Source organism: Lissotriton helveticus, chromosome 3_1 (genome assembly GCF_964261635.1).
Source record: "Lissotriton helveticus chromosome 3_1, aLisHel1.1, whole genome shotgun sequence".
Classification (NCBI taxonomy): domain Eukaryota; kingdom Metazoa; phylum Chordata; class Amphibia; order Caudata; family Salamandridae; genus Lissotriton; species Lissotriton helveticus.
The window spans coordinates 799,970,470-799,998,455 of NC_136061.1; the positions used below are offsets into that span (position 1 = coordinate 799,970,470).

The 27,986-nt window shown below is 43.8% G+C and overlaps 1 protein-coding gene across 3 annotated transcripts in view; it reads left to right on the forward strand.

Annotated features, from left to right (window-relative positions):
- The window catches only part of NUCB2 (nucleobindin 2), a 449,912-nt gene that overhangs the window by 251,148 nt on the left and 170,778 nt on the right, over positions 1-27,986 (forward strand). For all 3 annotated transcript variants that reach the window (XM_078681045.1, XM_078681047.1, XM_078681046.1), the window contains exon 8: positions 12,910-12,968. In XM_078681045.1, coding sequence (XP_078537171.1) covers positions 12,910-12,968 — 59 coding nt within the window. The remainder of the gene's footprint in view (positions 1-12,909; positions 12,969-27,986) is intronic.

The following is a 27,986-nucleotide window of genomic DNA, read 5'->3' on the forward strand; positions in this document are numbered from 1 at the left end:
CTCATCCTCTTATAAAAGTCCCAAGCAATCTGCCTCATCCAGAGGATATTTTCAGGGAGGATAGAGAGAAAATAACAACAGAGGAAGGGGCAGAGGTAACTCCACCCACACTTCCTGATGCTGCCAAGCAGTGACTTCCCTCCACTACCCCCGATCATTCCACTCCTGTCGAGGTACTCTCACAGTTCCTACCTGTCTGGAATTCCATCACAACTGACAAGTGGGTAAGACAAATTATCCAATAGGGTTATTGCCTGGAATTTACCTCCACTCCACCAAACATTCCTCCCAAACATTCTGCGATGTCCTCAGAACATCTCACTCTCCTAAATCAAGAAGTTCTCTCCCTGTTACAAACACATGCAATAGAACCAGTCACCCTGACTCATCAGGGCACAGGGGTTTACTCACTCTGTTTTCTAATTCCAAAAAAGGACGGCTCTCTCAGACCAATATTGGATCTCAGACCGCTAAATCTTTCCATTCAATCCGATCATTTCCACATGGTCACCCTCCAACAGGTGCTCCCGCTAATTCAGCAAGGCAACTTTCTTTCCACTTTAGATTTAAAAGATGCTTACTTCCACATTCCCATTCACCCCGCTCACAGGAAATATCTCCGGTTCGTGGTGGACGGTCAACACTACCAGTTCAAAGTCCTCCCATTCGGGGTAACTACAGCACCCAGAGTTTGCACCAAGTGCTTAGCACGAGTTGCAGCTCACTTAAGAAGACAACACATTCACGTGTTTCCTTATCTGGACGATTGGCTCATAAAAACCAAATCACAACAAAGCTGTGTTCAACACACCCACCAAACAATTCAGTTGCTTCACCACTTGGGATTCACGGTAAACCTCACCAAATACCACCTCCAACCATCCAACACACAAGTTTATCTAGGATCTACAATAAACACTTGCAAAGCTCTAGTATATCCCAACCCAGTCAGGATATGTAACATACAGGCTCTAATATCACAATTTCAACCTCTGCACTCACTATCAGCTCGAGTGTTCATGCAGCTTATCGGAATGATGGCCTCTTGCATTCTAATAGTTCCTTATGCAGCACTCCAGATGTGTCCTCTACAGGAATGCTTAGCACGTCAGTGGAGCCAAGCTTAAGGCCAGCTAACAGATCTGGTGTTGGTAGACAGCCACACCCATCGCTCTCTGCAGTGGTGTAACACACAAAACCTTTCCAAAGGGCGGCCGTTCCTCGAGCCCTTTCCACAGACGCATCGCTCTCCAGTTGGGGAGCTCATCTGCAAAATCATACCATTCAGGGCCTATGGACTCCACAACAAAAACAGTTCCACATAAACCACCTGTAACTTCTAGCAACTTTTCTGGCGTTAAAAGCCTTTCAAGTCCATCTAGTCCACAAAGCTGTACTAGTCCGTACAGACAACATGACAGCAATGTACTGTATACAAAAGCAGGGAGGTATACACTCCCTACAGCTCTCGCGTCTAGCTCAAAGCATATGGAGATGGGCCATTCCTCAAAAGATATATCTCCTTGCAGAGCACCTTCCAGGAGTAGACCATCAGATTGCAGATCTTCTCAGTCGTCTGGTACAACAGATCCTCAAATGGGAGTTGCATCCTCAAGTTCTCCTTCCATTCTTTCAAATGTGGGGCTCCCCAGAAATAGATCTATTCGCCACACACTAGAACACTAAATGCCCAAATTTCGTGTTTAGGTATCCAAACCCATTGTCCAAAGGCAATGAGCTATGGATGAACTGGTCAGGAATATTTGCTTACGCTTTTCCGCCTCTCCTGCTCATTCTATTAGTGGTTCAGAAGCTCCAACTGCATTCACTCAAAATGATCCTGGTTGCTCCCACATGGGCTCGACAACCGTGGTTTACAACCCTGTTAGAAATATCTGTAGTTCCTCATCAAAAACTACACCTCTCACCCAAGCTTCTACGTCAGAACCATGGGGAGGTAAGACAGCCAGATCCCAATCAACTCAACTTTGCGATCTGGCACCTGAAATCATATAGTTTAGCTACCTCAATCTCCCACCAGACTGTATGAACGTCATTAAGGAGGCTAGACGTCCTACCACAAGAGCATGCTACGCAGCGAAGTGGAAACGATTTGCAATTTAATGTACAAATAATCAAAACAGTCCACTAGATGCTTCCATTCAAAACATAATTTGCTATCTCTTACACCTACAACGCTGTAACTTAGCATAAACATCTATACGATAGCATCTCGCTGCAGTAGCCGCTTATCTACAGAACAGACAACACTTGTCTGTTTAGAGTGCCCGCTATCAAAGCATTCCTGGAAGGACCCAAAAGAATAATTCCCCCTAGGGTTCCACCCTCTCCAGTTTGGAACCTTAACATTGCCCATACAAGACTCATGGGCCCGCTATTTGAACCTATGCACAAATGTGAACTCTAGTTCCTCACTTGGAAAGTAGCCTTCCTTATAGCCTTCACATCTTGGAGTTGGTGAGCTCCAGGCACTAACCATACAAGAACCATTTTTAAAAATTCATCTTAACAAAGGGGTTCTTAGGACTAATCCAACATTTTTACCTGAAGTTGTTTCTGCCTGTCACCTCAATCAGTCTGTTGAACTACCAGTGTTTTCCCCTCAACCAGACTCCATGGCAGAACATGCTCTTCACACACTAGATGTGAAAAGAGCAATAATCTATTACATTGAAAGAACTGCATCTTTTAGGAAAACCAACAACTCTTTGTTGCTTTTTCACCACCGCATAAAGGCAATCCCATTTCAAAAACTGGTATTGCACGATGGATAGTTAAATGCATCCAAATATGCTACATTAAAGCCAAACATACATTAACTATTATCCCTAGAGCGCATTCCACACACAAACTAGGGGCTTGTATGGCATTTTTAGGGAATATACCCTTAGATGACATCTGTAAGGCTGCAACTTGGTCTACACCTCACACATGCACAAAACACTACTGTGTAGATGTACAAGCAAAACAACAAGCTAGTGTGGGCCAGGCTATCTTAAGAACACTATTTCAAACTGCTTTATAGTCTATGCTAACGCATATGATCTACAGCTCGTATGCCTGGAACGGAAAATGCTAATTACCCAGTATGCATCTGTTCTTGGCATGTATAGCTGTAGATTCATATGCACCCACCCGCCTCCCCGGGTACCTTTATCTGCTGCAGTATTCTCTTACTTCGATACAACACACATGGACATCTCTTTCAATTCTTACTAACTCCATCATCACCCTTTATGGCGAAAACAATCTGGGGATGGAGTCGATGCCCATGCGCACTATCACCATAAGGAGGAGTCACCTACCTCGTGACTAGGAAGACTTCTTTGAAGAAAAACAAAGTGTAAACAACCGAGCACAACACCAGATGGCGATTTATGCTAACGCATATGAATCTACAGCTCTACATGCCAAGAACAGATGCATACTGGGTAAGTAGCATTTTCCTTCTTAGTTTGCATTCACAGTAAATTGTGAATTCCTTGGTATTTTATTGTATGGAAATACAAAATTTAGAGTGTGAAAAGAAGTCTTGACACATTCTTTACGTGTGCAGGTTATTGACATCGTTTTAGGCTGGTGTGCTAGTACAGTTTAGCAAGAAAAGTAAAAACATTAGGGACCATGTGGTCAGGGCCGCACTATATGTCCGCCAAGTACAGGCACACTCCGCGATCACGGTGGGGCTCCCAAGACTAATAGGACACGCTAAATGCGGAAACTGCACTGTCTGTAGATTTACTTCTGACTGCAAAGAATTTGTGTTCGGTACCATCAAATGTGTACTTAGAGAATTCTCCAACTGTAACACTAGCAATGTTATTATATATGCCATCTTTTGCCCCTGCGACCAGATTTACATAGGACAAACAACAAAAAATATGGATCAGGATCTGACAGCACAGGAGCAGGCTTCTCTGTAAAACACCACATGCCCCGCCGATAGAACATTTTGAGACTTTTGGTCACAGTGAAGATGACATTCGTTGGACAATAGTGAGTGTGGTAAAAGTGCCCTTGAGAGGAGCTGACCTCTCCCAACTGCTCAACAAAGAGGATTTAAAAGGATCTTGAGGACGGGCAGTATCCACACGGGCTTGAACCGACTTGAAGACTGGTCAACACTGCTGTAATTCCATCCTTGTGTTCAGTATCTGTCCAACAACCACCGTGGCTTTAATACCATCTGTTCTTCCATTAACATTTACTATGTAGGTACTGTACTTCCACTCCACCTGCCTACTTCTGCAGACTGTCTGCCACTATGCATTTTGACACAATGCCTGTAACAATTTCGAACAAACTTTTCAAACCCCATGTGACACTACCATGTTTATTCTGTATTATTGATCCAAAATTGTTTTCACCTTCGGAATGTGATCTGCTGCTTCCTTTGGACACGTATTCGCAGAAGCTGTTCAATGTGTATTATTGTTGCGTTCCCAATCGTATCAAGCCTTGGTTACCCTCATGAATCCATAACCATAAGTCACTAAACAGTTTTATTAATTTATCCAGTAATGATTTCACCTTCTGAATATCAACAACCAGTCCTTTGATCATTTATTCACAAAGAGTCACTTAATATAGATTAATGTTGCATCATACAAAGCCATGTTTTCCTTCGTGATTCCATCACCAAAAGTCACTGAGCAGTTTTCCTAATTTAAATTTTATCCACCCAAGTCACTTCAGTACTATTTTTTCCATGCTATTATCTACTGTCTCCCTTCCTCCCATCTCCACTCCAAGATGGCCGCCTGCTATACTGATCACTTGACCACGCCCACAACTCTCGTGCGACACTATGCACCCGGTCCCATGACCACCTCCTGTGGTCACATGACTAATCAGCCCCTCTCCTTAAATCCCCGCATTAGACGTACATCGTTCCCCGCGGATTGCCACGGAAATCACACGCCGCAAATAGCAGCAATTTAGGTAAGCAAATGACCTGCGTCCCGCCTCACCATTCATGCTAACTCCTAGTATTCCAACACTTATTTCAGGTTTTTCCCTTCAGGCCCATTGACTGCTGACCCGGAAACTCTCTTCATTATCAGTACCGTGAGCATCTCTCTCGCTTAGGTAAGAATCGTCCCATTCTGATCTCACATTGGCCGCACTGCACCCGTGCCCATTTCTAATCACTTTTCCCTCCCCGGCAGCCTTTCACCCTGCCGAGAGATGTAAGCTTTACCATCCCAGTCTTCTTTCACTAAGACTCTGATTCCACGTCATGTTATCTATTCATACGACTTATGCTCCGTTCTCCCAGGGTAAGGCCACTTCAGACCTTTACCCCATTTCCATTGCTATGTCCCCATGCCCGCTAACCATTTTAACACACCCTCCGTACATCTTTAGGTCTACAATCTGCGCTTGCAATCCAGATACTCCCAAGACTGCCCTCAACCATACGGCTATACTACAGGTACAGAGTTTGATGGCTACGTCGCTGCTAAAGCACGCAGGCACTGGCTGTTTCCACCTAGTCTATCACTACGTCAAACACCGGCTTACTATGTTCACCACCTTTTTGCCACTACGCTTCATTGCGATACCAGCTCATTACCATATGTATGAGCCTGCACAATGCATGGACAACTACCCCCACAGACATCCTGAATTTCCGGACTATAGACCCCACACCATTCCTCATTCACAATCCTAACCAGCGACTGCTATCTGGTCGCTGTGACATTTAGAGTGATCTGTGCTTCTTCTGCAATTTTAATCCCTGACTCGCCACCATTTATTTATTTACATGCTTATAAAGCGCCTGATTCAATTCCCGAAGGGATATCTCTGCGCTTTTGCTTACACTGGACAGTTTACTATAAGATTGCAGCTGTGAGATGAGAAGGTTAACTAAATTTATGGCAGCGTAAAGAGGTATGTTTTAAGTTTTTTCCTGAAAGATTCAAGATTGATGGTCTGTTTCAGTGCAGTGGGTAGGGAATTCCAAAGGATGGGTCCTTTGTATGACAGGGCTCGACCGCCTTGTCTGGCTCTTCTGATCTTTGGGACCCGTAACAGCTGATGGTTGCTTGAGCGCAGAGTGCGTCCAGGGGTATATGGAACAAATTTTTCCTTTAAATATTTGGGGCTCGTTATGCTTATCTCCCCCTCTTTTTCCTCCTTATTTCCATGTTATATGTACAGTAAATTACAGGCAAATATTTTCAGGCCCTTTATTTGATAGTCCTGATGATGATCCAGTATCTCACAGATAAGGATCGAAATGCCGTCCACACAGTTGTCAACCTTATACACAGTGATTCTTGCATGTAATATTGTGTAAAGGTGACTGCTTGATATTTGTTGTTTCACAATTTTTGCATTCCATGATAGAAACAACCACAAACTGCCTGAGCCCTTTTACTTTGTTTGGTAGTTTTATATGTGCGTCCCTGGATACAAGCTTGTTTTCACTGTTATCTGACTTGCAATTTTGTTCTATTTTTCAACTATTTTGCATATTAAAATTGCCTTTAGTCGGCTGGATATTGTCATAAATATAGTACTGATTGGGGCTATATTCATTGTATATACATCCCTCACTGTCCCAGGGGCCATTGTCTCTTATAAAAAGTACAGTTTAGCAAGGCAAAAGTCATAATAAAGTATTCCTTTTGTTCAGTGTCTATTAACGAATTACAAGTTGCTCTCAGTTTGGCTGTGTTGAATTACTGTATTCTTTATTCGTTCTTGCTTTGGAGGTAATTCTTCTCTCTACACTGTCTTACCATTTTGGCTCTTTTGAAGATTAATGACTGGTCCTTTCTAAATGTGAAAAACAAATATTTGTGCAGGGTTGACTAATGAACAGTTCTTCAGTCATTTAATTGAGTTTTATTGAGCTCCCACTTTCCAAAAGGAAACTTGTTTTGCTCGATTGGCAATGCATGTCATATTTTTTTTTAAATTGTATTTTTTTTTAAAAGTTTTATAAAGCGCAAACTAGACCCGAGGATATCAGGTATCAGAGCACTGTACATGAGCACCAGTTTTGTTACAGATGAATACATTCATTTTTGTTTGAATCGGGGAGAGTCAGGGATTTGCCCAGAATCACAGTATGTTGAGCGCCATTGTCCAGACTCAAACCCGGCTCTCCAGCTTCGAGATTGAACGATCTAGCCGTTAGCCCACACCCTCTCCCACTTGCTTGAATTTCAAATGTGTCAGAGAATAGAAAGTAGGGAAATAGATGGTGGCTATGCAGTGGTAACTTTAAGCTGTTGAAAAATGGGGACAGTTTTTACATTAGAAAAAGTACCAATTGATCTTGACAGTAAAAACTTTTAACATTTGGCTTTGCCAATATTTTTGTGTTGGATACCACAGTAGATTTTTGCAGATCTGCAAGGGCCACTTTTTTTTTCTTCACAACAAATTTTATTTAATTTCTGCAATCCTGTTGTCCAGTGGACTACATCTTTACTTACCGGCATATCAACATAGTGTCATATAATATAGTTATAACAATGCAACTTTACAACAATTCATCCCCAGTGCATTAGTACCATATCAGTAGCATCCAATATATCTAGATATAGATCATTGTCTAGTCATCATGTCTCAGAATCCTTATCACTTCTGTGCATCATATGTCCAAATTTCAGAGTCAATTGCATCCAACATTGTTGTCTGCTGTGGTAAGGCGAGAACCCAGTAATCTGCCAGTTTTTAGGGTTTTTTCTGTGGGCATCTGCTTGCCAGGAAAACCAGTATGTCTAGCGCCATACAGAAGTCTATTCTGGTTTTCCATGCCCTAACAGTAAGGGGTATTTTGGGTTTTCATAGCCTAGCCATGTCTCTTTTAGCCAGGGTGAGGCCAAGCCATAGGAGATGACGTTTATACCTGTTGCCACCAATCTCATCCGTTATATGAAGCATTGTGAGTCTAGGGGATTTGGAAAGTTACCTTCCAAGGATTTCTGGTAAGCATGCAAGTACACCGGACCAGAACCCATCTAAGGCTATGCATGACCAAACTGTGTGTAAGAATGTACCTTTGCCGTTCTGTTATCCTAAGCATACCGGGGAGTCAGTCTGACCGGCTCTCCATAATCTATGGCGTGTATAGTATGCCCTATGGAGTACAAACATTGGATGAGTCGTAGGCGTGAGGAAGATGGCAGCTCAACGGGGGAGGGAGAGGTGGGACTCCAAAGCCTCGGTCCAGTCATCCGTGTCTAGGGGGCCTATGTCTTTTTGCCAAGTGTCTTTTAGTGTCTTGAGTGTTTTGGCGCTATGTGTGATGAGGGATTGGTGGATTTTGGATATCTTATGTTCACCTAGGTCTCCTAATTAGGCGTTTGCCCTCTCGTGGATTGAATTCTGGGAGTGACTCCAGCTTGTCTATGTGGGGTGTGATAGCAGAATATATCGCTTTACATCGAATGCGCTACAACACATTTCATTACAAAGTGGTTGTTACAACAACCGCGTTGTTACAATGTGAACCATTACATCGCAAGTCGTTATCACGACTTGCTGTAGGGGGCGCGCTGGACTGAAGAATAGTATAATTTACTATTCCTACTCCAGTTTGTGCAACAGCAGGGAAGGTGTTGGATTGTAAATCCAACACCTTCTGCCCCCTAAAGCAAGTCATTGTAACGGCTTGCGATGTAATGGTCCGCGTTGTAACAATGCGGTCATTGTAACAACCGCGTTGTAACAACCACATTGTAATGGAATGCGTTGTAGCGCATTTGATATAAACGATGTCTCCCGTGATATAATTCTTTCAATCAATTATGGGGTGGATCACTTGTCCTGCCAACCTGGATTCCTCAGGTATTTTGTCCATCCCTTGGTAAAAGAACCCTCATGCACTCGAGTTATTGGCGTAAATAGCGGTATATCTTGATTCTCCGCTAAAATACTCGGGTGTCTGCATAATCACAGGGTTGCTTTGTATGCAGCCTCCACCAGGAGGTAGTCATCCAAGGTTATGTGCAGTAGTGTCCAGTGATAAGTGAAAGTGGTGCAATTTAAAATAACTCGAACATCCAGAGAATGAATTTTATTATTCCAGAGTTGAGTTAGGTTTGCTGAAAATATCTTTGGTATGCGTTTCGAGAATTTTAGGGCTCTCTACGCTACCTATTCTCGTGATCTAAAAGGTCGACATGTTTCAGCCCTTTTCGTCAGAATGATCAGTGGGCTTTCTTCAGGACCAGGTTGTGAAGGTGAGAAGGCGACATATTAATCCCTTCTTTCTTTGAGTCTATCTTTGTGCCTAAAAAATAAAAGTGTCACCTTGGGTGAGGGTAAAGGGATTTGTCCTACATTTTTAAAAAAGGGACTCTCAGATTATTTGTTACTTCTATGTATATCTTTTCAGTAATGCCATATTACATCAATCACTTGTCCTGCTTCGAGTAACCACATACCCAGACTCTACTCATTCATTATTAAGATAGTTTTCCTATCTTCAATTTCCATTTTTATCACAGTTCTAACACATATCTTCCAATTTTTTATCTCTCTTTCTTAATTGTTTCTATTAGGAACTATGCTTTATGCACTTCCCTCTAATCATGATTTTATTTCGCATTTGGTAAGTCAAGCTCCGTCTTCTCATACAGTAAGAAAACCGTGTAGTTTTCTGTGCTTATCGCTTATGCTCTCATAGCAAGGCAGCTGCACCACGTTTGTTTCTAATATTGGTATTTAACTAATCGCCTTTGTTTTAGTACAATTCGATTGTGCAATGACTTAAAAAGTTCTATCTTATTGTCCTTAAGTCCTTGCGCTTTACATGTGGTATCAGTGGCTCAACTCATATCACGCATTTACTTCAACCTGGTGTTTAAAATTAGGTTTAGTTGTCTATTTTCAAAAAACTAAGAGGTCGCCCAAACATTATTTAAACCCCATTCACAAGACGAGATTGGTAACGTTCTAATCATTCATGTGTTCTTAATCTCTTGAAAATCACGTACCTCTGCACGTGTTAGTACGTGCTTCCTCGGGTGCCCAGGGAGTCTATGAGGAGGTCTTATTCTATGAATCAAAAAGTGGGGCAAGGATTGGTCAGGATATTAAATAACAAATACTCATCTGTTTGTAAGGAAGGTTGGCGTGATATAATGACAGAGCTGTAAGTACTTATAAAATTGGGAGCTGTGCATGGAAAATTGGTCTTTTAGGTCCTGGAATAATTTGAGTACCGTGCTGTGCATGACATCCCCAATGGTAGAAATTCCTATATTTTCCCATCCGCGAAAACACTGGAGCTCTGCCATATAGAGATAATGGTAGTCCCGCCCAGAGTTGTATGTTGGTTCACACCTTTTCGGTGACTTCGCCTAGATTACGATCCCATGAGATTTTGGGGGTCTCTGACCGAAAGACGCCTAGCATTAGCAGTCCCTCTGTGGCTTGTGTCAACAAATTCTCAGCCCAGTTGTTGCGGCCCAAGGTGCCCCGTAGTGGCCAGACGGTTGACTTCTGGGTATTCATATAAAGGCCAGACGTTTCCCCGAAAATCCACAATATCTGCAGAATTCTAGGACCAGTTTTATCTGGAGCTCTTAGGAAAATAGTATATCATCCGCGTATAGTGCTATACGATCTGAGATATCCACTGTCCATTCAAATCCCCACATTAGCGCATTTTTCGTACCCATATGAACAAATGCTCAATAGGTAGTGCAATAAGGAGGGGGATCAGGGGACATTCCTGCCATGTCCCAGGCCCAACGGAGAAGGGAGCCGAGACACTGTTTGCGACTCGAACTGCAGCAGTCAAACTGGTATATAGTAGCTTGATATATGCTCTGAACTCTGAGCCAAAGCTATAACATGTTAAATGTGTGAGTAAGTAGGTCCAGCTAATGGAATCAAAGGCTTTATCCATGTCTGCCAATATCAGGGCAGCAGGTCTGCCTAGGCAGTCTACAGCTGCTATCGCGTTGTGAGCTCTTGTAATGGTTTGACGGGTGGAGCGGTGAGGCATAAAACAAGCTTGATCTAGGTAGACTATGTCTGACGTGTGGTATTAGTCTGTTCACAAGGATTTTGGCGAGTATTTTCACCTCAGTTCTTACAAGGTATCTAGGGCGGTAGGAGGTGTGGTGTTCAGGTGGGTCTCCCAGGCTTTGGAAACACTACTATTTTGGCGTGTGGCTGCAGGGGCCATTTTTAATATAATTGTATTATTTTAACAAATCTATTTGAAACTGGCCGCAGTGGATTCTTGTGTTTTCATTTTGTCAATTGTAATTGGATTTCACACACCAATTCTTGGTGACTGTTTCTCATGCATGCACACTTTTGAGCAGACAGTTTGAAATGGGTATAAACCCTTTTTAAGAGGGACAGCACTGACAGAGCAGAAAGGTCAAAAAGTTTAAAATAAAAAAATAGAGTTGGGGAGGGGCGACAATCAGGGTACAGTATGGGAACAGAGGAGCCAGGGAAGGGGATATATATTTTTTTTTTTTAAAAGAGGAAAATCAGGACGGAGAGGAAAGGGAAAGCATGGGGTGAGTTGGGGGAATTGGGGGAAACTGCAGGACAAGGGTGAGATGGGTTCAAAGTGAAGGTGGAAGAAGCCCACAGGAGAGAGAGCAAAGGAAGTGCTTAAAGATAAATAAAAAAAGTAGTTCCCTGAATGTAAGGAATGTCAGCAGTGGAAGGATACAAGTCAACTATCAGAATACTGAAATGGCTCCCGGAACAAGAACAGGGAAGACGACCGTTGATTCAGGAGGCAACAACTAAAATAGACAACAGAACTCTGCATTCATGAGCAAGGGACTCTCCTAAATCCTACTTTGTGTATTGAAAACTATTGGTCTGGCCAACAGACCGCTAAAGTGGTCTGTAGCATTTACCTAAAATTGAATGGTTGATTCCGAGGTTATATGTTTTGGGTCATTCAAAAGAAAAAACATTTTTGACTGATAGTTCCTTTTAGATTTGACTTGTAATGGCCCTTGCACTTGTCTTGGCAAACGTATTCTGTTCTGTGAATTCAGGGTGCACCCTTCCACTGCTCTCTTCAAAAAAGAAGTCAAAGGTGTCCTGATTAAGAAATTTCTGCCTCAGTCTGGCAAATCCATGCGATTCTGAGGCCTCAGCAGTTGATTTTTTGACCAGCTGCCGGGCCACGAGAATGCTGGCCTTTATAAGACTGTATTTTTTCGCTTTGTTGATTCTGTTTTGTTTGCTTGTACCCTTTAAACTGTAAAGCGCTCTGATACCCTCAGTGGTCATGTTCGCGCTATATAAAACTTTCTAAATAAATGTTTATAACCTATGGGGCTTTGGTTCAGCATCCTTCAGACATCTATTTCTGCTCAGATACCTTTTGCTACAGGTAGAGATATTCTCAGTCACATCTTGAATCAACCTACAGGAGTGTTTAACCTTGCCTTCTTTTTATTGACTGCCTCCATTGGAATGCATATTCTTCACACATTTGTTTCTCATTCTTGTGTTGTGTTCACAAAGTAGTCTTTCTTCAATTGCTTTTCTTTACTGCTGGCAAATTGTAATTGCTTTTGGCAGCATTCTAGTGCTTGCATCAAACATTTTCGCCTTACCAGTGCTTGCTAAATATTAGGCTAGACAATGTCTAGGAACAGAGGACACTGGTAGATTGTACTCTTAACGTAAGTAGACAGAAATTGGAAGCCTTTCTCGGCCAGAACAAGTAGTTTTAAGTTTTTATGTCTGCACACAAACCGCAAATGTGCACAACACAGACACCTTCTCTCTGCTTTGCTATTTTAGTAGGAAGTAGTTTACTCAATGATTGATATCTAAACTTTATTCATTTATGTGAGCAAATAGATATATAAACTCTAGAAGTTTCATTTATTTGTTTTCAGAATAGTTAATAACGAGAATGTTTAACTTTTATAGATTCAAATGGAGATGGATTCCTGGATGAACAAGAATTGGAAGCTCTTTTTACCAAAGAGGTAAACAGAATGAAAAATGTTATCAGGATGTATTCTATTACTTTACTTTATTTACTTTACTGAAATATCATCTTTCTTCTGATCACTATAGCACACGTTTAATCAAAACAGGTCAGTGGAGCATACCCTAACAGTTAAATTCATACTAAACTTTGACTTTAGTAAAGCTGCAGACATATAACAACGCAATATGCAAAATATTGTTGGCAGTGTAGACAAAGCAGCATTTTGACAAACCCTCCCCTGTCAAAGTGGCTATATTTTAAATTTTTGTGGGCTTGTCTTGTGCTCCGCATCTGGTGTCAAATTAGGTGTCAATGCAGAATCTTCTCTCCATGGAACCTGCTCTGCTCCAATATGATTGTTGAAGCATGTGAATGCAAATATATATTTGTTAGGTAACAACAACACCATTGCAATAGAAAATTATGTTGAATTGACAGCCCTTGTTTTTCCTACTTCAAAAATGAGAAAAGAGAGCACCTTAGTGCAGTACTAAGAAGACTAATATGACTTCTTCCAGTAACCAGAATAAAGATGAGGATCATCACATTAATGCCTTTATCTGTGTTTGGACACTTCCTGGCCTTTCCCTAATATTGCAAATCAGCTCTTTGAGGTGTGGGTGATTTTATTTGGTCTGTGGCTGCAGCTGACAGCTAAAGGTTTCCCCAGAATTAATAGGCATCTTCATAATTTGGCACTTGGTGTCCGGTCAAAGTGATTATTCCAAGCTATTTGCAATATTTCATTTCATAAATTAGCAGGGTCCTGCACATCTTAAGCAATTCCTATCTCTTTGATCCTGAAGCGTAAAGCTAACTCTTTAGAGACTGCGCTCTCTGGATGTTGAACAAGACCAACCATATTACTGAGGATAATACTAGGTGCTTTGAGTGTATTTCTTGACTCCACATTGTCCCCACTCTTTAGAGTCCAGTGATGACAAATACCCAAGGCATGCTTGTCTGGATATCATCGACTGTACCTTGCCAAACTGATACTGTCATTCACCCACCGCACTATCCCATTGGACCCATGGTGAAGCATGAAACCGCTAAGCAACATGTGTTGGCTGCAGATGCACATGCTACGCATACTTATGCCATCTAGTAGTGGGCCTGAACTTGGCAGGTTATTTTTCTCATGGAAGCTTTATTATCTGTGCTGTGCTGTGTCTTTCCTCCCTTCGATGTATTGCTCATGTCAAACGCTTTGTTCTGAAAGTTTTTTTTCCGCTATTGGTCTCGGACGAACTACTTTGAAGCTGTTCAGAATGCGACGCCACAAGGCCAATGGGAAAACAAGAACAACCGGAATCGACTTCTACACCGGGATAGGACTTCCTGGAATCCAAACATAGTCAACAGTCGAATGATCGCCTCCTGATGATGGAGACAAAGACATTACTTTTCAGACTGTGCCCTCAATGCGGAGCCAAGTACGCACTCTCCGAAAACCCAACACTTGTAACCTGTGCCTCGCTCCGGAGCACTTACACACTGTTCAGAAATAAGACTCTTCAGACACGACGAGATTGACGTCTCGCACACACAATGGTGCACGCAGCCGAGGCAGAATTCGTTCACGACAGTGATGCAGACAGCGAGACCAGCGCTCCAACAGGAGGAGGTATCGTCTTAGCCAGCCCACACTATGCTGCATCCAAAATCTTCTGGGGAAGGACCAGCTCCGGTGCAGCCCGATAAGACTCTGGACTGAGGACCAAGATGACGCCATGTCCTGTGAATACTACTACTCAATCACAACTGATGTCTCACTCCTAGAATGAGGCGCTCATATGAAGGATATTGTAGTTCAGGGACACTGGACAACAAAACAACAGTTGCTACACATCAACATGTTGGAACTACTAGCAATGGCTCTCCAAGCTTTTCTCACTCACCTCCTAGCACATACCAGGTGAGGAGAACACAATAGCTTACCTTCTCCGCAGAACACACCAGCAGGTTCAGGAATGGGAGATACACAGTACCTTACTACAAACATATTTCCAAACATGGGGAGCTCCCATAATAGATCTGTTTGCAACAAAAGGAAAACTCAAAATGCCAAAGCTTTGCATCCAAACTTTCACACCCACAATCCATGGGCAATGCTCTATGGATGAATTGGTCTGGGATGTTTGTGTATGCTTTTCCTCCTCTCCCACTAATACCCTCTATGGTCATGAAACTCAGACTTCAGTTACTCTGATTCTGATCACACCCACATGGGCTTGTCAGCATGGTACACAACACTATTGGAGCTCTCCCTACAACCTCACGAGAAGCTACCCAATTATCTAAATTGTTTAACACAAAGCAATGGCAGGGTGAGATATCCCAACCATCAAAAGCTTAATGTTGCAATCTAGATCCTGAGGTAATAGATTTGGATACCTCCATCTCCCTGAGGAATGTATGACTATTCTAAAGGAATCAAAAAGACCTACAACAAGAGCTTGCTATGCAGTAAAATGGAAGCGTTTTGTGCATTACTGTGCAACACAACACATTAACCCTTATTCTCCAATAATTGATATGCTACCTGTTACGTTTACAAAAATCACAGTTAACATACACCTCAATATGACTACATTTAGCAGCTATTGCAGTATATTTAGAAAACAGAAAGCACCAGTCACTTTTCCGTATTCCTGTAATCAAAGCCTTCATGGAAGGATTAAAGAGTCGTTCCCCCATGTACACCTCCAATACTAGCGTGGAATCTAAACATTGTCTTAACTCGACTTATGGGTCCACCATTTGAGCTGCTACATAATTGTTCAATACAATTCTTAACATCGAAAGTAGCTTTCCTTGTAGCAATAACACCTTTACGGAGGGTCAGTTAAATACATACCCTAACAGTTGAAGAACCTTATTTCGAAGTCTTTTCAGCCAAAGTGTGTTTACGCACTAATCCTAGATTTTTACCAAAGGTTATCTCACCATTTAACTTGAACCAAACCTTGGAATTGACAGTTTTCTTTCCAAAACCAGAAACTGTTGCAGAATGTTCATTGCCTAGATTAGATGTTAAAAGGGCACTTATGTACTATGTGGAAAGTACTAAACCCTTCAGAAAAGCAAATCCGCTTTTTGTCTTTTTCTAATCCAACAAAGTGCAAAATACTTCAAGGGTGATGAGAGATGACGAACGACGCTGATCATTAAACTGCCTCAAGAAAAACTACTTTTAGAGACTGGGCCCAACCCTAGATGGGTGAAGTATGCATAACATTTGAATCTGCAGCACTACACGCTACGAATACATGCTTACAGGGTGAGTAATCTAGTCCTTCTTCGCCCATTAAAAAAAGTCTGCAAATGTAATGGTTATAAAAGCCTGTTAGAGGTACGTGTGCTGTAGATTCACATGCTTTGCATACTCTTGCCATCTTGTGTTGGGTCCGGATGTTTGCAAGTTGAGATTGGTTGGAATGGTGAATCCCCAACGACGTCTGGTACCGAACTAGCGCCTACTCGACCGGCTTCGACTTCTGTTCCTTTTTTGACATCCCTTGCTATTTAAAATGATTGTACCATGTCTTTTATGATATTAATTTTATCGAATAAAGAATTTTTGACTGACTGACTGACATCCCTTAGACGCCGATCCTGAAGTCACCAGTGCCTCGTCTGGCACCGCCGACATCGATTTTGAGGATGGAGTTTCGGAGACAGGCTCAAAGGCTGTTGGAGGAAGAAGAGTACCAGGAGGAACATGGAGGGGCTGAGGAAGGAGAGATGTAGGGTTGCAGGGAGCTAGTGGTCTGGACACTTCTCCTGAGTAGGAGCTTTCATCACCAAAAGGCTTGCCGACGCAAGAGGTGACCACTTATGCTGTATTCAGACTGCAGACCTTCCTAAAGCTGAGTTGAGGTCTGATATTCTGATTGAGTTGCTCCATTCCTCTTCCTTCATTTCAGAGCCTTTACTTCCACTCAACGAGGACAGAGCCCTTCCTCGATTTGTGGCAGAAGCCAATATCCACTCTAGCAGTTTCCAGGTTCGTGACTTGGAGGTACAAGGTGGCTCTGGGGGAAATCCTGCTTTCCTATCCACCCATCCTTTGCCGTAAAGCTTGGTGGTCCATGATTCAAGCTCCTCGAGGCTGTCTGCAGGTTGTTTCCCATCTACGCCTCGGGATAGCGAGTCAAAGCGCCTGGAGCAATCCGCAAAGATGGTGTTCTCATCAGGGAGAATGGCCCTCAGGTCCACCAATGCCACATGCCTTTTGGGTCTCTACATCCATGCCCTTATGGATTCAGCCAGGAAGGTTGTCCTGAAGTTTCCCAAGGAGGTACAAGGGCATTTCTTGGAGGTGTTGTTGAATGCCCAAGTTGCTGCCCACCAAGTGATACACTCTGGTCTGGACATTGCCGATTCAGTAGCCAGGGTGATGGGATAGACTGTGGCTACTAGGAGATACCCCTGGTTGCGATGTTCAGGATTCTCACCCGAGGTCCAGGGCAGATTGCTGGATTTACCTTCGATGGATCGCGCCTGTTTGGGGGCTAAGGTGGATTTGGCGCTGCAGTGCTTTAAGGACAGTAAAGCCACACCAAGGTGGGGCTTCAATCTCAACCCAGGAGCTTTGGGCAGTTCGGCAAGTTTCGTGGCTTTGGGAGAAACTTGTCCTTTTGTGCCAGCCACAAAAGCAGCAGCAGTAGGCAAATCACTTGTAAAGGTCCTACACAGGGCACAAGTCTTAAAAAAAGAAGTGGGGGGGACCCTGTCACCGGAAGTGACGTCACGACATGAAGTGACGTCACGAAAGGTGGCTTGCACCATCGGGCTCATTGCCTCCCCTCGCTCACCCCTTAGATGCGTTTGCATCTGATAAGTCAGCGTGTGAGCTGCGTGCTGTGAGCTTCGCTCTCCTCGTCCCAGGGAAGCCAAAGAGTGAAGTCCAGCTGTTTAGCAGGAGGGACGGCGTCCACCCGGTAAAATAAGTGGGGGGACGCCGTCCACCCGCGTGGTACCCCGACTCGAGCCCTGGTCCTACAGGGGAAAGGGCAGAGGTCTTCTGCGGGGTGCAGCACGACAGCAAGTCTTCTCCTCCTCCACTTCTGACCTTCCAGCTGTTGTGGTGGGGAAGAAGCTCTAGCTCCACCATCCTAGCGCATACTTGTCCAGTGGGAAGACAGTTGTCCCATTTTCCGCAGCATTGGATGTCTGTAAATATGGATCTCTGAGTGTTGAACATCGTAGAGAATGGATGTGGTGGACGTTAAATTATCAGTCAGAAGACACTCCACCAAACCTGTCTATTCTGGTAGGTGGGCCAAGTTTGCTAAATGGTATGGAGAGAGATCGATTGATCCTTTCCAGGCCCATTTATCTGAATTTCTGAGTTTCTCCCTTTCCCTAGAGCAACAGGGTTGTGCAGTAGTTACTGTTAAGAGCTACTTGCCTGCCTTGTCGGCTTTTCTCTGTTTACCAGATCAGCTCTCGGTGTTTAAATCGCCCATTGTTATGTGATTCATTAAGGGTCTCACAAACGGGTTTCCTCCCACTTCTTTTATCATGCCTCAGTAGGATATGAATTTGTTTCTCAAATTTGTTTTTTTTAAAGAATGTTTTTATGAAACTTCATCAGTTGCAGTATACAGTGCATTATGTACAGGAGACTTGGTGTCATAGGACCGGAACATGAACCAGCGTTAGTAACAATCCTACAATGTTTCAGTTACAGGGGCACGTTCCCTGTGTCTATAGGAGTACTTTAGAAATCTGCCTTCCAGTGATCGTACATACATTTCAAAAATCTATTGTGAGAAACCAATTCTGAAATTTATATAACTTGTGTCCCCCCTTGATTCCAGTTACCTCCCATCCTCACCCACCATATTCCGAAGGCCTTTCTCATCCAGCTGTTCCATATTTTTCCCCTTTCTTGGGGGAAGCCTTGGCTTTCATACACTATTTTTTCCGTAGCGCTGCACCAATCTAAGTCAGACTTCTACTGTCCTATCTTCAGAGGGAGGTTTGCCCCCCATGTGTTATGACCCAATTTTTTGCCAATAAACAGGTCATGCAGACACATTCCCCTTGGGATCCAAAAATACAACACTCTACAATACTTACCAAGTCAGGAATAAAACTAAATTTCATACTTGTCTTCGCTTGCCAGGAGAGCTAAGAACAATCTCTCTGATGACACGCACGGCATAGGAGGGAATTTCACCATCCTCTCTATAACAGAATACTCGTCCAGAGAAAACACAACATACATACATACAATCTCCTGCCACAAGGAAGAGACCAATTGGTATATTCTGAGGTGGATTTATTAGTAATATATGATACACGGTAGGCCAAACGGTACCATTTTTAGCCCACAACCATCTAACAATTAGACGATTACTAAACGCAATCAGGAAAACATATGTAGAAATATATGTATATAAATGTATGGAACCTGAAAATAAAGTTCTAGTAATCAAGAATAGTAGGAAAACTAGAAATTAGTGGAACACCTCACCAACTGTCTATCCATCCCGTTTCCACTTCACCAAAGGGGAGTCCGGTTCTATCGTACGAAACAGGAGACAGTAGTGACACTATACGCCCTACCGCCACAGCTGCACGTCTGTCTTGTGATGAACTTCCACCGAACAGAACCCAAACACCTCCTTTAGTAGAAGTGCTGACGTAAGACGAATCTCAATATCCTGGTGAGCCTCGCCCCCTTTTCCCATCAGATTCCGTACCACTCTGCCCCAAGGCCACAGCTTCAGCTGGCCAGGCGTCTGTTATAGCTTCAGAGCAGAGCAAGCACATTCCTCTGACGGAATCCAGTTATTTCTGGTCAGTAAAGTGCGGAAAACAAGTGAAAAGGAAAACATGCCCTTGTCACCTAGTGAAGCTCAGAAAATGGCGACAGCTTAGAAAATGGAGTCACTCGAGCAAAGGCCTCTATTCACACAAAAGAGCAAAATTAGTATGCAAGATGACATAAGATCATGCCAAAGCCAATAGCAAGCACTGCCGTTAAGCAAGATAAAGTCAGAATCTGAAAGGTACATAATCAAGCCCTACTTTCAAGCTAATTCTTACTAGGCAGGCCTACACATCACTATATTATGCTAAAATATGCTAAATAAGACTGAGATGGTGATGGGCGACGGTCATTATCAGGCTATTGATCCACATAAATGGCACATTCATTACACCATGCTCGTGTACTATTTCGCTCAGCTACCATTGCTGCCACCAGTAATCAGAAATGTTGGTATCTTTGCCAGGACTGATCGCTTGTCACACATAGTATGACATCCATCCCCAACTGGAATCTCCTGCCCCAGGACCTCCGACATCACTCTTATTACCTTTCCCCAATACTGCTGTATGACCGGACATCCTCATATGATATGGTAGAAGGTGCTTCTTTCATTACAGCCTCTGATACACAAATCCGTTGGAACCTGCCCTAGCCTGCACATCAACACCCCGGTAGAGTAAAATCTATGCAGGATCTGTAATTGGACCAAGCGAAATCTCGCTCTTATCTCGACTTCCCTGGGGCTTTGGATTGCCTCGACCCAATCGTCGTCCTCCAGGAGCCCGAAATCTGTCTCCCAAGCTTCTCACAATGCCCCCAGTGGTTCCGGTGCATCATTAATTATCTTTCTATATATCACAGGTGTGGCTTTTTCCTGGATTGGATCCAGCAATACGCGGTCTTCCAGGGGGCTGTATTCCTGGAATTGTTCACCTTCTCTAATATGCCATCTGAGTGCATGTCCGAACTGAATATATTTATACCTTTCTAAGGCTGCTAAATGATATTCTCTCTGTAAGTCCTCAAATGGGATTATCGGCGAGCCTCTCATCACATCACCCAGATGGAATATATCTATTCATTTCAATTTTTGGAATCCCTACAGTGTTCCCACTTCTCGAAGTATATTACTATCCCATAATGGGGTGCTTTGTGTTAATTTATTGTCCCATACCAGAAAGGTATTGGCCTTCTGCCATGCGTTTATCGCGGCTTGCGTGTGCGGGGGCCTGTTCTTGGCTGCAGTTTTACCGTACAAACACCCTGTGTAACCCCGGTGGCCCATCCCCAGGTGATCTGCTCTGTACTGTGGGTCGTCCCATCTGCGTAGATCCTCTCATTTATGGGTACCACCAATGGAGATGCACAATAGTATTTTTGAATGTCTGGACTGGCCAGTCCTTCCGCATACACACTCCTGAAGTTTAGCTAAGGCTATTCTGCCCCACCCCCCATTCCAAAGAAGCTTCCTCAACTCACTATCGACCTCCATGAAAAATTTATCTAGGATCCTGTAAGGGGTATTTTGTAGAACATACAGCATGCGAGTCATCATTTTGAAAAGCACTGCTCTACCCATCAATGACATTGGTAAAGCCCTCCAGTGTATCACATTCCATTTGAATCATTCCAATTGGGGCCTTAAGTTGTCTTCTAGGAATTCGGATTCTTTTTTCCCAATCATAATACCCAAGTACTTGAATTTGTCTTTAGGTTGTAGCTGGACCTGTCCCGGTAGTTCGGGCATCGGCCCGCCCATTAATTGGAACAGAAGCGACTTGTCCCAGGTGATTTGGTACCCTGAGTATCCGCCAAATAAGCTGAATATCTGCAGTAGTCTGCTTATTGTGAATTGGGAGAAACCTTACTAACACATAAAGATAAGAGAGATGGTTCCTTGCAGAGGATGATTTGCGAGACCATGTTCTCCACACGGAGTAATGCCATTAAGAAGGTAATCAACAAACACTGGGGTTTGGTGTCGGAGGATATCAAACAACCCAACCTACCCATGCACTCTAAAGCGAAGAGTGTGAAAGATCACATGGTTCGCTCCATTCTTGACACTCCAGAGGCGCCGTCACTTCAATCCATTTGGAATTTACCAGCTACACTAGGTCATTTCAAATGTGGCCAGTGCAAGGCATGTCCGACAACTATCCAAACCAAGAAGTTCATCTACAAACATCATACGATTGACTTGAAATCCTTACAAATTGCAATACTACAAATGTGATTTGTGCAATAGTTTGTCCCTTCAAACTAATATATGTGAGCCAAACACAGCAAAAAATAAAAGCTCGCATACTTCAGCATTGCGGCCAAATACAATGTGGTGTACAAGGGGCACCACTCGTCGAACACTTCAGAGCTGTGCGACATACCCCAGATGAACTCCAGTGGGTAGTTTTGAGAAAGCAAAACCAAAGGAAATGATGGACGGAGCGTTGACAATACACACACTCACCCCCAGTCAACTAATCTGGGTTTAATCCATCACCATTCTTTAGCCCACTCTGCCACCCCAGTTCAGACATGGCCATATGCAAATCAGTCTGACCCTGTGCCTCATGGGAACAGTCCAGCCCGAACTGCCAAGCCATGCCTTCCCTGGACCGGAAACAAGCTTCCCAGGACCGGTTTCTGACATTGCAGCCGTCTTCAGCCGGGCTTGCTTGAATCCAGTGGCAAAGAGAGCAAGGGACTCACGTCTGAGCATACCCTGCCAACTTATGACGAACAAAGCAAAACCAAAGGAAATGATGGACGGAGCGTTGACAATACAAGCACTCACCCCCAGTCAACTGATCTGGGTTTAATCCATCACCATTCTTTAGCCCACTCTGCCACCCCAGTTCAGACATGGCCATATGCAAATCAGTCTGACCCTGTGCCTCATGGGAACAGTCCTGGGAAGCTTGTTTCCGGTACAGGGAAGGCATGGCTTGGCAGTTCGGCTGGACTGTTCCCATGAGGCACAGGGTCAGACTGATTTGCATATGGCCGAAATGATGTTCAGGTCTCACCCCTCCTATGTCCCTGTGAGTGCCACGTATCACCCAGAGGAAGGCCAGTCTTCACCAATATTCCAACCGTTCTCGATCCCAACTTATAACTAGATCTATCAAAACTTGACTTTTTAGCCAATAGTCTTTTCTTTTCTCATCCTGCTTCCTCTGTCAGCACCAGGAAACCCTTTGGGGTAGCTGTGCGCTGTTATATAAATGTAAGTAACATAACATAACATAACCTGCATGTGGCACCAATTTATATCCATACCCGTCTAGCACCTTGTAATGGTTACCCTTTAAGTGTGTTTCTTGTAATAGTGCCAGATCGGGGGAGTGACTATATAGGTATTGTAGTACCACTATTTATTTAGTTATTTTTATTTATTTTGAGAGTTTTATATAGCGCGAACAAGATCTTTGCAGATAACAGAGCGCTTTACAAAGGTAGGTGGAAGGGTAGGGGAACAAGGGGGCATAGTAGGGAGGTAGATCATCAAGTTCATGTACATAGCAAAATATTACGTATAGTACAGGTATGAGGTAGCAAGGCATAGTTGGAGCGTAGGCCATTAAAACGCTGTAAATAATACAGAATATTATTATTATAGAAAATATTACGTATAGTACAGGTATGAGGTAGCAAGGCATAGTTGGAGCGTAGGCCATCAAAACGCTGTGAATAATACAGAAATCGAGAAAAAACTGATATGAGGGAGCAAGGATCTAAGCACTTTAGACTAATATAAGTCAAGACACACGTGCATAGGAATATATAGGCTATATCATAACAAAATACTGATAATACTGTTCGCAATGTAAATCAAACGAATTGTTCAAGTGTATTTAGCCATAAAGATACTTTTGACTTTTTTCTTAAAAAGAAGGGAGGAAGAGATGAGCCTCGTTTCAGGAGGAAGTGCGTTCCAGATCCTGGGCGCCATTCCAGAGAAGGAGCGTTTGTAAGTTTTTTCCTTCCGGAAACTTCGCGGTTTCAGCAGAAGATTGTTTGTGCTCCTGGTAGTTCTGGACCCACCGGAAATTGTCAACTTATGAGTGAGGTAGCTGGGTGATTTCAGGTGTATAGCCTTGTGCGTCATGCAGGCAATTTTCAGCTGTATTCTGGCTTCAAGAGGCAGCCAGTTCAAGGATTTGAAGTCAGGGGAGATATGCGAATGCTTTTTTGATCCAGTGATGAGTCTTGCAGCCGCATTTAGTGACGCTCTGAGGGGTGCAGTTGTCGTTGGGGGGGAGGCCGCAGAGGGCCACGCTGCCGTAGTCTATGCGAGGGATGACTAGAGCTTGTACTGCTGTTTGGAAGTCTTTTGCTGGGAGGAAGGGTTTCAGTTTCCTCAAGGTATTTATTTGGAAGTTCGCCCCCTTAGTAGCCTTGCTGATATGCTGCTGCATGTTGAGGTTGGTGTCGAGTGTTATGCCTAGGGATTTTGCTGAGTCCACGATGGTCGGTTGGACATTGAGTGCTGTTAGGTGCTTAAGCCATGTTTGTGCGGAAGATATTTTCGTGGGAGGTGAGATTAGGAGGAACTCAGTCTTCATAGCATTGAGTTTGAGGTGGTTGTCGGCCAGCCAAGATTGGGTGCTTCTGATCGTTGAATTCAGACTCAGGATGTCTTTGGGGGATTGTAACTTGAGATATATTTGAGTGTCATCAGCGTACATGTGAAAGTGTACATTGGATGCTTGTAACAGGGTGGTGAGAGGTTCCATAACAAGGTTAAACAAAGTAGGGGATAGGCAGGATCCTTGAGGGACACCTAACGATACCGGTACTGGGGAAGACATCAGGTTTTTGCTCTTGAATTTTTGAGACCTGTTGTGTAGAAAGGAAGTGAACCAACGAAGCACAGTCCCAGAGAAGCCTATTCTTGTCTTAAGGAGTTCGAGTAAGTTCTCATGTTTCACTGTGTCGAATGCTGAAGAGAGATCAAGAAGGATGAGGAGGCAGGTATTATTTTGATCTAAGATTTGGATGGCGTCGTCAATTATGTGAGTCATCGCGGTTTCAGTACTGTGCCCTGCTCGGAAGCCTGATTGGTGTGGGTTGAGGAGATCAAACTGTTCTATGTACTTTGTCATTTGTAGTTGGACGCATTTTTCTAAAAGTTTGGCGAGAGTGGGAATGTTGGTTTTCGGACGGTGGTTGTTTAGATCCGTGGGGTCGGCTGTTGGTTTCTTCAATAAAGGTGTAACTTGTCCAACTTTGAGGGAGTCCGGGATGGTTCCTTGTTGTAGTGAGCTATTGATAATTTTAGTCCAGAGTGGGAGTAGCAAAGGGATGAAGTCTTTTACGGCGTTAGCAGGAAGAGGGTCAGTGAGGTGATTGGATGGTTTTAGGGTGCTGAGTATTCTGTCAATTTCTTCTTCAGAGTAGGTGTCAAAGGATGACCATGTCGCATTGTTTTTTAGTTTATTTGGTGTTGGGTATTGAGTAAAGGCTTGCGTCAATGAGGAGGTCGCTCCTTATATTGTCAGTTTTTTTGTTAAAGAAAGCTGAGAAATCTTCACAGGAAGGAGTAGTGCTCATGATGTCGACAGCTGGGGGTTGTTCCTTAGATTGAGATCGGATTAGCTCGAACAATTTACTTGGACGGTTTTTTGCTTGGTCTAGCTGCATTCTGAAGAACTCTGACTTTGAGCGTTTTATTTTCCTGAAGTATGCATTTCTCTTTTTCCTCAGAGTTTTGAGATGCAATGTCGAGGGAACTGCTCTCCAGGTGCGCTCTGCCGTTCGCATAGTCCGTCTCTCTTCATTGAGACTCCCGTTGTACCAGGGGTTGGATATCTTAGTGGATACTCTTTTCAGTTGCATTGGAGCGGCCTCATTGATTATTGAGGCCATGGAGTTGAGATAGTGGTCAGTTAGGTCCTGAACGTCAGTAGCGTCGGTAGTGGGGAGTAGGAGATTGCAGCTGTTGGGATGTAGAGAGTTTGGATTGAGTTTCCTCATGTCTCTTTTCCAAACTTTGGGCATGGCGTATTGCACCGGGATGAGTTTTACTTTTTCCTTGATGAGGAATGTGATAATATGGTGGTCTGACCAGTCACAAGGTTGTATTGAGTCGAGTTGAGTGGTGCCTTCTTTGGAAATGACCAGGTCGAGGATAGAGCCTTTGTCATGTGTCGGAGTGTTGCAAATTTGAGTGAGGTCAGAAGCGGTAAGGAAACTTTTGAGGCTATTAACTACTGCGTCACCGCAATCATTCCAATGGAGATTGTAGTCACCAAGGTAAATTTGTGTGTTTTGCCGTCCTGCGTTGATTGATATTGTGTCCATGAGTTGTTGGGAGAAGACGAGGATGTCCCCCGGGGGGTGGTACATGATGTGAAGTGAACATACAGGTTTGTTCTCACTGGTGACATCAAGGCAGAAGTATTCACAGGAGGTAAGAGAAGGAGCGGTGACTTTATTAATAGAGAGGTTGCTCTTGTAAATGCAGGCGATTCCGCCACCTGTCTTGTTGTTGGACCTGTGAAGTCTAGTGATGCAGTAGTTGGGGGGGACTAGGCTATCCATGATAGGATTGGAGGATTCAGTTAACCATGTTTCAGTTAGTATGGCCAGGTCAAGGTTCCTGGACAAGATGAGGTCAGCGACCTCCGTCGAGTGTTTTTGGGCCGATCTACAGTTGAGAAGTGTGCATTTGAGTCTGGGGGCGCAAGGGGAGGTGGAGGGTTCCGTAGCGAGAGGGACTTTAGTGAGGTTGTTGGGAACAGAGCCTCCGTTGCTATGCGTGGGGTGCCTACTAGGGTTGGAGAGAATCGTAGAAATGGACATGTGCGTGGTGGTTAGGCTGTTTTGGGTTGCCGGGACATATGTGCTGAGTAGGGTGTGTATGTCGCGGTCCGAGAGAGTTTTGATTGCGCGCTGGGGGCGGTTGGCGGTATTGCGAGAGGGGATAGAGGTCCAATGTTAGGAGCGGTTAGGATGTGTCTTGATAGTGCGCTTAGGGCTGTTGGAGGTATTGCGAGAGGGGATAGAAGTCCCATGTAAGGGGTGCCTAGGATGTGGGGGAGAGTTGATCATTCGTTGAGAAGTGGTGGTGAGGGGGGGTGCTCGGTGTGCGTGAGGAGTAACTCTTTGAGCGAGTGGAGCTCTTCTTTCACTTGGAGGAGGGTGGTCATGATTGTATCCAGCGTGCCATTGGGAATGGGGTTAGAGTTATTGGAAGGGTAATCAGCGACAGGAGGGGTGAGGCACTGTGCGCTTGATTCGATTACCCCAGCCATTGACATTCCAGGTGAGAATCTTGAGTCTACTATCACCGAGCCCCCTGTCTGATTCGGAGTTTCTAGAGTCAGATCTTCCCTTCTTGTAACACTAACTTCTGTTTCAGCCATCCTGCTGCGTCGACAGATAACTAATTGTGTTGTTTTCAACCCCCCTGTTTTTCTTTTTGTTTAGGGTACATAGTTGTATATTTTGTATATATTGTAATTACTAGTTTCAATTACTGTATATAGTCTGGTCACCTCCCCTTTTTTGTGATTCAATACCTTGTCCTTCGTTAAAAATTATATCATTCATTGTTGATAAAAAGATTGTAAAAAACAGGTTAATAAATGGTCTCCTGTTTTGAAGTAGCGTTTGCTTAATTCGTCCCTTAGTACCTCTTGTTCTACTTCTTCATCTATGTGATGCTCCTTGCCCAGGTATGGGAGGGTAATTTGGGCAGAACCCCTGTTCATTGTGTAGTATCCTGCTGGGTGGATCACCATGCCATGTATTGAGCCTTGTAGAATTTTTGCATTCTGACGATATTGTAACATAACAAACATCTGTTTTAACTTATAACAATATCGCATTCCCAGTAACTATAGAACTCCCCCCTCCATGCTACCCTGCTAGGCGGGTTCAATAACCACCCACCTCCCAAACTTGCAGCGCGCTTGTCGCCCTTTAACTGTGTTCACTAAATAGGGGGTAGGCAGGTGCCTAACTGTATAGATGGCCTTCCTTGTCAACTCGCACCCCCACTGGTTTTTGGTCCAAAAAAGTGTGATCACTCCTCCCACTAGCAGCAGTGTTCGGTTGGGTGTCTCTCCTCCCCAACCATATAATTCTTCCCCAACTTTTACTTAGAGAATATATTTGACAATGTCATTCAAACACTGAAGATGGTACATGGCCCCCAGTGCCTTTTCGATTATGCTCCTGCCCAGGGTATCCAGTCGTTGCTTTCCCCCTATCCATTTCCGT